This window comes from Sinohyriopsis cumingii, chromosome 16 (assembly GCF_028554795.1).
Source record: "Sinohyriopsis cumingii isolate HCF-2022 chromosome 16, ASM2855479v2, whole genome shotgun sequence".
NCBI classification, from domain to species: domain Eukaryota; kingdom Metazoa; phylum Mollusca; class Bivalvia; order Unionida; family Unionidae; genus Sinohyriopsis; species Sinohyriopsis cumingii.
The window spans coordinates 97,643,031-97,655,168 of record NC_142976.1 but is presented as its reverse complement, the minus strand read 5'-3'; the positions used below and the strand labels follow the sequence as shown (position 1 = coordinate 97,655,168).

Genomic DNA, 12,138 nt, shown 5'->3' with positions numbered 1-12,138 from the left:
GCCTTAGATCTGAGACCGAAAAGTCTAAAATCCGGACACAAAATCGGATTGCAACCACAGGCAAATTTTGGGTTAAAAAAAAGTCGGGTCCAAAAAATGAGGTTTTTCTATCTGTATTTTGTAGTGCAACTAGAAATTCCAGATTATTTGTTATCATTGTAGAGCTACATCTGTCTACCTTTATATAATACCACCCACTTTAGTGTATCATGCATGACCATGATGCTACAGAGCTTGGCAGTAGGCTACTACCTCCTGCCATGTCAACTAGTCGCTAGAGGTTAATGTGTTAATAGCAGCTAGCAATGGATTTACACTCAGTACTAAATCATCTTTACATTTTAAATTATTTTACTAGGGACAATAGCACATCCCCACCTCTAAGTAAATTTACATTAGATTATGTCTTAAATTTTTATGTATATTTGATTTATGTTGTGAGCTTGACTTTTGTCCATGATTGGTGCTTGTGAATAGACTTTTTGCATACCCAACTTTTGCCATCCTTTGTAAGTGGTAAACAAGATGTTTGCTAGACTTTGAGTTCAAGGCCCAACCTTTCTTACAAGTTGTTGAAATTTTCTTTTAGCTTTCCAGAATTTACTGTTACATTATAAGTCAAGTGAATTAGTAAACAAAGTTTTCGTTCCTGTTTTAAAATCATTCTGTGGAATCATTTACTGTCTTGTTCAGATACAATTTGAGGAATTATTTACTTAAATTTTTCATCGGAATTACAAAGTGGTCATTAACTAATCTACTTGAATGTTACTTTGGGATTATTGTGAACTCATTTAAAGACTTTCTGGATTGTATTATTGTGGTACATCAGGACATTCGAGACTGTTAGAAATATTCAGAATATTGGTTAGTTTTGGACCTCTGATAGGACATTTAGGATTATTTAGTATTTAATTCAATACAGTGCAAGTGTTTCTTAATTGTTTCTTTGTAATTTATTGTTTTACAAAACTTGATGATTTCACTTCATGCTGTGACGTAGTTTAAGACCTTGAATCATAACAGTATAGTCAAAGATATTTTCATGTCCCCATCCATTTATTGTCAACTGCAGAATCATTCACATGTTAGCTTTTTACAATATTGTTTACACATTGGGTTAACTTAGTGTTGGTGATTTGTTTTTCCAGTGTCCCTTGGTCGAAGCCTGTTTCCATGGTGATCCAGAAGAGGTCAGGGCTCTCTTGTACAAGAAAGAAGATGTTAATTACCAGGTAGTGTAAACATATATGTTTATTTTACGCTAGGCAGATTTTCTGAGAGAAATAATCTTTGATATTATCCCATGAGTGAAAAAACATAATTATTTTTTCACTGGCCATCAGTAGACATGGATGACATTATAACCATGAAATTTTAAGTTATTCTTGGATGCTGGCATAATTGAGCAGTAAATATGGCCACCACCGATTAAATCCAAAAAATATTTTGAATTGGGAAGGAGATTTATGTTACTATTTATGTTTTGTGTGTGAATACTCACAAAACACAGCAGAACATTAATGGTAAACCACTGACATCATGTGGAATCCATTTAGTAATTGGCTGCTTCAATCTGGTTTACAGCACATCTTGCTATCCAATACATTTGACCATAAAATAGAAAGAAATTTTGCTTACTACAAGTGAATAAGGATACATTTTATCTTGTGCGTGAAAAATTTGAGCATTTTCACCTTGATGAATATATCCAGTATTAACCCCTTCAAGCAAATGGCCTTTGTATAATATTCAGGCAGAGTGTCGATATACTTTTTTCCCATTTCATGGTAATAAAAATTATGATTTTTGTATAATTTGTAGTTATCTAAAAATTTGTCATTGTAGCCTTGTCATGATGAAGTTCTAATGTTTTAGATAAATTGGGATCATGTTTATTGTTCATGAGTACTGATCAGGCTAGGAGAAATCAAAATGATATCTTTCCATTTGTCACTTGATGATATCCATTTTATTTACTTGGAATGATGTTTCATTCCCTCAAGGGCAGATAAGTTTGATGCTGACCACATTTGGCATGTATATCAGCCCTTGATTTATTTCAAATCATCACTTTTTTTTTTAATTTTTAAGTAATACATATTTACAAGGTCTTGGATGAGGTAAATGATTATAAATATTTTACAGTGTTATTTTCCTTGCACAAGGTTGGGAGAAATTATCTAACACATTATTAGTATAACACATATTTTCCTTGGTGGATTTTGCACACTTAGGAATTGTTTTTTTTTTTGCTTCGAATCTGAATTTTCTCAAATCTTTAGCAAAAATTGCCAGTTTTCCTTTTCATTCAGTATCAAATTTAGGGCAAGTAACAGGAAATTGTTCTTGTCTGGTGGAATTGTTCAACTTGGGTTGCTGGACAGCAGAATTTTGTCACCGTTGCAACACAATGCCCATTATTCACTCTTTATCCATTTAGCAGCAGCATAGATAAAGCCCATTACTTGCAACTTCCTGTTAATTTTCAGGGAGATTTTTTTTTTTTTTACCTCTTAATGAATGCATCAAGTCGTTGCATTGAGTCATCTTGTATTTGTCATTTATGTTTCATATTCTTAATGAACACAAGTCACACAATGCTTGGGATTTCTTATAGAATTATTTTTAATTATGAAGTAATTACCATGTTCTTTGTATGTTCAACATGAATAGTATTCATTCTGTACATCAATTAGGGTCATTGCTAGTTTACTGTTGGGGCCCCAAGTGGTCTAAAGCGCTCTCCGTTATGGATCACTGCCATCTCACCTCTGTCTGCATGGGTTCGAGTCTTGGATTCAGCCAATGTGGGTATGTGAGAAAGCTTGCCAGTAGCTTCTTGTGTGTCAGTGGTTCTTTCCGGGGTTTTCCCAGGTTCTTCCTCCACCATTAATACTGGCCGCTATGTATAGCCTATCGTGTACTGAAAAATGGCGTTAAACCCTACAACAACAACAACACCAACAACAATAACAAGTTTACTGTTAACTCTGGATATGTATTGCATTTGTACAAATAAGCATATGCAGCACTAACTCATTATAACAAACATCAGTATAACACACATCAATGTAACACATATCAACAATCTATTACACAAAAGGCTTATTGAGTTTGTATCCTTTTCAAATTCATCTCAATTTCTAGGAGAAAAGCCATGCAGAATAACATAACCATTTGTAATTGTAATAACTCTTGCCTATTACCTCCCCTTGCCACCAGCAGTTGTCAGTGGAATTTAGCTTCACTGCGTACCGATCATATTGAACAGTTTAATCCATTCAATTTTTGTGTTCTGATTGAATCACCCAATGTTCCTTTTGGTTCTGTTGTGTGGATTAATCATTCTGACGCATACTTTCTTTTTACATTTTCTGCCAAATTTGATTGATTTTGTCACCTAAAGGGACCTTGTCCTTTTAAGACCACATCACACCATGCTATCATTGACCCTTGCAAGGTCATTACAAGTTAGGGCGACCTTGACTTTTTGCTTGCTCCATTTGTAATGGAATTTAGAATGTTATGAACATGCCGGATTGCTAATTTATGCTTTGTTTTTTTCATTCTTTTGTAGTTTCAGTAGCACAGTCAACTAAATACTTGAACTGCACAAGTCCAAAGCATTGTCTGTACTCATTTTATTCCTTCATTAGTAATGGGGAATATATATATATATTAGCGAGTTAGTAACCCATAGCTGCCAGGTGACCCATTTTTGCCATATTGGTCTTGTATTCATAGCTGCCAACCCTCACGAATTTGGTGTGAATTTCACGACTTTTTCAGCGATTCACAGATTCATGCTGTAAGCCAAAAATTCACGAATTTTCCAATCCTCAATTATTTTAAATCTTTAATAAAATAACCAATTTCCCGTTTAGCGCTAGTCGTGATATTCACAGTTGCCGAAATGATCCGGTACTGCTGGTCACGATATTAGTAGATCTACAGCCGATTGGTACAGTTGGCCCGGTAGCAAGCATTTTAGCCTATTTTAATCTATATGTATAAGAGTAGTTTTACAAATGCTTTTGAGAGAAACTGGGGCCTAACCGGAAATTTACCCCGCGCATGCTTCAAAACACAGATTTGAGTTACCGTTCAGCATCGCATGTAAGATCTTGAAAATGTCTTCACCACCAAGGAAAAAGAAATGTATTACTCTAAAAGTGAAGTTTAATTTGGAATATATCAAAAATTGGCTGTGCATTCTGCCATTAAACATTAATATTCATTCATGCTTTTTGCACTCAGTGTGCCATCGCAGAGACGATGTGAGGAAGAATGTCAGTTGCAAAAAACACGTAGAAGTTGGGAAAATTAAGAATTTGCAGATTTCAGCTCTGGAATATTTTAAACCATTGGCGGAAGACCTGCAGGCTACCAATGCTGAAGCATTATTTGTGAGTTTTCTTGTCGAACACAATCTACCTTTATCAGCTGGAGACCATGCTAAACATTTGTTCTGACAAATGTTCCTGGACTCGAAAATCACTTTCAAATTTTCCTGTAGAAGAACCAAAAATGGTGCAGCTCCTGTGCATTCCTCACAGCAACAGTGACAGTGAAAGAGTATTTTCTTTAGTGAGGAAAAATAAGACAGACTTTAGGACCTCCTTAGCTGCAGAAAATTTGTCAGCAATTTTAGTCCCCAAGATCAACCAGCAGGCAAGAAGTCGGAACTGTTTATAAAACAAATTTACTATCAAGCAGTTGAGGAAGTTCAAGTCTGCCACAGTATCATGTCTTGATAATAAATATTTCTGCATATATATAGTGTTTTATTTTTATTTTGCAAACTTGATATAGTGTAGTATTGATGGTTGAAGTGGATGGAGTGTTCAGAGTGGATGGAGTTGTTGTCATGGTATTTTTCACGAATTCATGTCCAAATTCATGACTTTTTATCCCTATTTTTACTAATTGTGAGCCTGGAAGGTTGGCAGCTATGTGTATTTTGGACCTGAATATAGGTATAAGTTTTCTTGTTAAAAATCAATTTTTTTTTTTATTTGAAAAAAAATTCAATAAAAATTTTCTTGCAATTTTCTGTTTGCCTCCATTCTGAGAGTAAATGTATCACATGGCTATAGAGTTCTAAAATGTGATTGGTTCATTCAAAATCCATGCTACCAAGCCAATCTTTAACAGTATCTCATCTTTATAATATTCATCCTCTATTCATGTGGGAAAGAAAAGCTGAAGATGAAGAATTTTCTCCAGCAATGAAAAGAAAACAGAACTAGAAAGACAATTATGCCATCATGTTTAGATTTGTGAAACCATCTAGTAACTGAGAAACCTTTGCAAATTGTATAATTGTGATTTTGCTTTTGGGCATGGATGTGCCCATGACATAAAACATCATGAAAAAAGACCTAATAAACATCGGCATGATGATTCATCATCAACAAACTATAGCCTGAACTTACAACGTTTATTATTACCAGAGAGAACCTTGATGTAATTCGATCAGAAGTTCATTTTACCAAATTTCTTTTACAAATGAACCTTCCTCTTTCAACTACTAGTGTTGCTGGCGATTTATTTCGCACACGTTTTCCAGACAGTAAAATTGCAATGGATTACTTGTGTGCTAGACTGAAAACAGTTCAGTAGAGTTAAAAAATCGCACAAAATTCATGTCATCAGTGTAACATGGTACATGTACATTGGAATTGATATTAATTGGAAAAACAAAGTCTGGCAAAGGCTTCTATAAACAGCATGTGTTGGAGTGAGTTTTGTTGCACATTGGCACTTTCTAATTAGGCAGCCAAGTGGAACAGGGTGTCCATTCAGAAGATGTTAGAGTGCAATTCATGCATTTGTTGACATTAAGTACATAAGTTATTGTCCTACTGTACTGATGGTTATTGATGTTGTAAATAGATACATATGCATTAAAGTTTTAAAAATCCGCATTTGTTTCTGGAAATCAGTATTTTTGTTATAAGCAGTCGGTATTTTTATACTCTGAGGTTGGCAACTATGGTAACCTTGATGAATTACTACTTTATGCTTCGCTTTCCTTGTGTACAGTTCCGGTGGAAAGCTAGCTAAATGTTACATATGAACATCTGCCATAACTCTTGTTTATGCTAAGTACACACTGTCTGATTTGCAGCATCATAGTCAGAGGAAGTCTGCACTACCATATTAGATAGTCACATACTGATATGCTTGTTTTCTCTTATGTTGTTTCGGGAGAAATGTTTACCACATGCTTGAAATGCATGGTCAAAGCAATAGTCCATTCAGCATTGAATGGAAGGAAAGACACAATAAGTCAAAAAGACAACCTGTGGTTCATTGTTGGTGATACCAACTCATTGGGGATTATTCCAAATTAGGCAGCCCAGTGGGCACAAATCCCCCAGCATGTCCAAGCATTGCTTTAGGGCCTGTAAATCGGGGTTCATGAGGTTCACACCAGATAAATTGGATCAACCTCCTTATACCACTGCACTGTTACCTGCTGACCAGTTGTCAACAGCCATACAGCCATCACTGACCATCCAGCATGGGAGACTTTTGAGAAGACAGCCCAGCCAACTAGTTCATCGCTTGCATTTTGCGACTCATGGGAGGGAGGGAGTTTTTCCCAATTTTAGGCAGCCCAATGGGCACAAGTCCCCTTGCATGTCAGAGCATGGTATCCAGGCCAATAAGTAGGGATGCATTGGGATTGTACAATGCATAAAACTGCACCATTGTTGGTCTTCATGCAGTTCCAACATCGGGAACATTTTCGTTGAACCTTTCTGGCCAACTATGATCAACTCCCTGTGATCAACTAACTGTACCATCAGCAACATACCCTTTCTATATAGATTTCAGTGAGGAATCTGTCTGTCTTGCCTGACCCTTGGAATGCCAGATTCCAGGCCAACCAGTGCTGTGACATTTTCATAGGGATGGAATCGAGTCTTCATACCGCCAGGTATCTATTCTCCAGAGCTGCAAGTAGATCCAGGTTGGGCTTCAGTGAACAGTGGGTGAGACAAAACTCCTTCACATCATTCTCAGGTCCAGCATGGAATGGGCTGAAGTTTAGTTTTTAAGCCAGTGTCAAGGACTATTTAAGAATGTCCTCCGCCCCCTAGCAAAACTGAAGAATCAGGAGATCTCGATGGCGAAGAGAGGATGCCAGCCTTCTGGTTCCTTACCAGTCAGATAGAATTAAGGCAACAAATACCTTCAGAACTGATCTCAGCACTTAGCAAGAATATAGCAGATGTTCATACATCTGATTTATGGGGCGGGTAAATTTGCACTATTTGCCGGCCTATAAGTCAGTGCAGAGTAAAAGACAAAGCTACGATTTTCTGGTGAAAAAGTATTGTCTTATAGGCTGGCAAATACGGTACACCATGACTCAGAACTGGTTCGGAATGTTGTGGCACATTCTTCATTGTTGGATTTGACATTATTTGCTCCTTTCAGACTCAACAGAGACACCTGGTAATAGCTAGGCTAGGGAGGTGATGGCCATAATTCCCAGGGTCATTGACCAGTGCTGCTCACTATACCATGGCCAATACTGACGGGTTTGGCCAATTTACTCCTGATGTGACATGTCACATATCACATGTCTGCAATCCACATTGCTCAAACCTTGTCTTACCCTCCCTATCTGGATGACCCAGTTTTTGGTTGCCATTGCTTTGGAGGAAGAATATAGGATGTTCGGAGGCAGGCAGCTCAAGAACTGTTCCTTCACAGTGCCACTCAACCCACACGGACATTTGGAACCACTCAACCCATGCCAGTGTGAAGGAATGTTAAGCAGCCTCAGGACTGGGGATCTCAGTCACTTGTGCATCAATACCGATCCCTTGGAAGCAGTTGTAAAGATGCAGTAAGAAACAGAATTTTGAGTCCACTGGATCTCCCTATTCCCTTAGAAGAGGGGATAAATGTGGTGTGATTCAGGTCATTCAGAGGATCATTGGCTTTTGTTCATCAACAGCAATTCCCCCGTCTCCCCTCTTCATGTATGTACTGTCCGATCAGGAGAAGGATGCCTTGTTACAACATGAGATATGGTCACTCATCGAAAAAGACCATAATCCTCTGGGTTTTATTCGTGTCTCTTTCTAATATGGAAAGCAAACAACAAGTTGAGACCCATCATTGACTTGAGTCGCCTCAACCTATTAATTGTACCTCCAAAATTCACAATGGAAACAATAAGTTCCATCCACTTTTCCATCTTGAGCTTACCAATGCATATTTTCACATCCCTGTCCACCCCGTTATGAACATTTTCTCATTTTTTGCTTGCTGTGACACAGTTTATATCAGTTCAAAGTTCACCCTTGGGCCTCAACAGCAGCCCTTTGCTTTTCCTGAGGTTATGGATTACATCGTCATCCTGTTCTGATCAACGTCATTTACATTAATGGCAGCCATCCTGGATACCATTCTCCAGAAACATATGGTAAATTCTGTTCTATGCCTAGGCAGGAGTGATCTCTCTCAGATTAGATCATCCAGGCTTTCTACAGGGTTCCCACTCACAAGGAAAATATTGGGAATAATTATAAAAATTTCCTGACTGTAAAAAGTCCTGGAATTTTGCAAATATTGATGCAAGTCAGGAAAAACACAGGAGTTTTCCACCACCACTTGATGCCCAAAACAACCACATAACTGAGTTAAAACTATCATGAGATAAATTTATCGAGTTCTAATCAGAATATTCAGAGGATACAGTATGTATCATTTGGGTGCTTGCTCAGTGGATTAGATTCATCTAGTAGACTATTTGCAAAGTCAGCTTAATATCCATATCTTTCCTTACGTGGAAGCTATGAAAACCGCTTGAGGAAAACATCATGTTGGCAAAGTGTAGCCGCTTACTGGGTAACCTAGAAAACATTAAACATTGTTAGATCTAGTGATACGTGCCTGAAATGGATATGAAAATTACTTATTTTCTCAGAAATTGTGAGTATTAAAATTGGAGTTGATGAAATGTGACCTGGTACTCTCAATTTGCATTGCTAGTAAGATGAGTACACAAATCTAGCAACCCACATGTCAAATGTTGTAGAGAAAAAATTTAAAAAAATATTAAATGAAAGTCGTATATTGGTTGTAATCAAATTAAAAAAATGAAAAAACACAAAGTTTTCCATATTTATATATTCCGAGATCAGCTTCTGGAGTTTTGTTGTATCACGGGACTACGACGTTGACATGTGCTCTCTGCTTGATAAATCAGACTGGCCAGGTTGCAGGTTTTTACAAAAAGTATCGGACTTTCATTTAATACAATTGAATTTATCAACAACAGCATTAAAATAGAGTTTGTTGTTGATATGGGTAGTCGTCGTTTGAGATTCGTGAAGTGACTAGCAATGCAGATGGTGATTACCGGGTCAGTTTTCATCAATGCTATAGTTTTGTCTAGTCTGTCAGTGGAATAAAGACTTAACGATTATAATACTTCGCCATTTCTGAGAAAATAAATCTTTTTTCTATTGATTTCATGCAGGTGTAAGTTGATATAACATAAGTTTAAATTTTCTAGGCTACCATATGTTGCTACCACATGGTGGCAGTAAGTTCCAAATTTCTATAGGCATTTACAATGACCCCACATCACAACCCAATATGAAAAATGGGGTGGGAATATTTGGAGGAAACCCGGAATCGAAAAAAAAAAAGCTGCTGTTCGTTTAAATCCAAATTCGTAGTCCAGATTGTTGAATCTCAGAGCTGAAATGAGAAATTGACTACCCTTGTATCATATATTAAAAAAAATCAATACAGGTTTGGGGACTGGTTTAACGAATTACAAGAAGACAAGTTGATTTTTCAGACAATTCAGTTTTTTATTATATAACATTATAGAATTTTGAAGGATTTTTATCATAATTTAAATCATCCCTTTGAAAATGTTTTTTAAATGATGGATTTTTAACCAGATCTTCTTAAGGAGATTATGTTGTTTGAAAAATCTTGCTTGGTATTTTATTGGCACAGATAAATTCAGGGTTAAACTCTCTTTGTTACAAGACAAGATTCTAGTTATTTGCGTTTATTGTTTTTTTATACTGTAATTGGAAATGCTTACTTCTGTATAAGATGCATATATATATATATATATATAATTCTTTGGAATTAAAGGTTTGAAAGGAAACAAAACTGATTTATGTTATGTCGTTCCCACTGAGCAACATAATGCAGGTCAGCAAAATAAAGTCAGAATTGTTATTTTGCACATTGAAATGACTTTACATGCCAATTTATAGGAATATAATCAAACTGTGATACATTCTGTGTTTTTTTTTACATGATCATCTATTCTGGCTTAGATGTTTTGAAGAGTCTTGAAAGAGAAACCTCTTTAGATTTAGAAAATGCATGTTTTATAATCTACAATGTTCTTTAATTCCATTCAGAAATGGTCATATGTGAACCTTGAAAAAGTAATTTCATCCTGGAAATGACCTGGAAATTTTTCTTTAGAAAAGCATGGGAACCATGTTTCTAGTGAACTAGGAAAAGCCAAACCTCCATCCGTCGCAGGATTGTGTCCATCTGGATATGAAATATCTAACCAACCAGAATCTGGTGCAACCTCATCATGTAAACAGAATTGTCAAACTTGAATCTGTTTCCAACAGGACTCGGATTTCTGTGAAGAGTTTTTGTGTCTCCACAGTTTATTCATTGTGGCAGCTGACTCGATCCTGCTCAACCATCTTTTTTATGTGGATATTGGGAGCACAATGTGGACATTTTCAGTTCCGCTTGTTAATTAAAATATTCATGATCACAGCCATTTCTCCATCAGTGGTGCAACCCAGGGTTTTTTTTGCCATGGGTTTCCTATTGTAGAAGCCCCAAGCAAAAATAATATGTACTGATGCAAGTGTGCATGGTTGTGGTACCCACCTGTTGCTGGCCTTTATTACCTTCAGCGGCAAGTTGAAGTCCAGGAAATGGCCTCTACACATTAACATCCTAGAAATGACTTCTGAGAACATCAGCTGTGAGGCAAAAATTGTCCTCATGAGGGCCATCAACTCTGTAGTGCTGACGTATCTCCTCAGACAGGGAGGCACCAAATAACCTGACCTGTGTGTTCTGATTTGGCAATGTCTACATTGATGTGACAGTGTCCACATCGACAAACAAATCAGATACATTCCTGGCAGACTCAGTGTCTTGACTGACATTCTATACCTGAAAGGTCAAGTCCTTCACATGGAATGGTCTCTCCATAAATTGGTCTTTATTTGGATTTGCATGTTTTGGGGGTGTCCGATTATTTACTTCTTTGGAACGAGGTGGAATCACACAAGTTATCCACCTTAGTCTCTCCAGTTCCAGACAAAAAAGTTTGGGCCTTGGATGCATGGTCAATCATTTGGGAGGGATTGTGGACATTTGCCTCCTCTCCCACAGTGCTAATAGCGAAAATAATCAGAATGGCAAGGTGATTCTGATAACCTCACTCAGATGGGACAGGTCCTGGGTCACCGATCTACTCATTCTAGTGATAGATCTGCCCAGGAAGATTCTGGTCAACAAGATTGTCCGACCGATGTCGACCTATGGGATATTTTAGCCCTTTTTGGTCTCTATTGACCAATATTTTTATTTTGTCTCCAAATGGAACCGTTCCTGGGTTTTAACATAGCTTGATTTGAATCCATTCATTCCTCTGACCAGACTTCACTTTCACTATCAAGCAAGTCATGCTTTCTGGTAAGTAAATTGCATTTCCTTTATGTCGACCTGAAGTCCTCTTCATTTCATATCAGAGGTTTCAGTGGTTCTCTTGACACATCCAGGCCTTGTAGCCCAAAATAGGTTACCATCTGACAGTAACCAATGAGTCGTCACTCACTCTCTTCCATAGATGGGTTGAGAACTGCAGCCATGCAAAATACCTGTTTGAGCTCTTGAAACAAAGATAAAGTTGTGGCATGTGCAAACGCCTCTTCCTTCCAGTGTGAGCTCGAACAGAGGATATCACCACTCAAGACCTTGCTTCATGGCTGAATTGGGTTTTGCACTTGGCGTACTATGACATCTCACCAGATTAGAGTCACCTAAAGATTACTGCTCAGATTCTTTGAGTCATCTCTGTGAGCCTCTCGTTTAAATGCAATG

At 37.2% G+C, this 12,138-nt stretch overlaps 1 protein-coding gene across 2 annotated transcripts in view; it reads left to right on the top strand.

Annotated features, from left to right (window-relative positions):
* The window catches only part of LOC149781031 (uncharacterized), a 146,496-nt gene that overhangs the window by 16,760 nt on the left and 117,598 nt on the right, over window positions 1-12,138 (top strand). For both annotated transcript variants that reach the window (XM_089938166.1, XM_089938165.1), the window contains exon 2: window positions 1,152-1,235. In XM_089938166.1, the coding sequence (XP_089794292.1) occupies window positions 1,152-1,235 (84 nt within the window). The remainder of the gene's footprint in view (window positions 1-1,151; window positions 1,236-12,138) is intronic.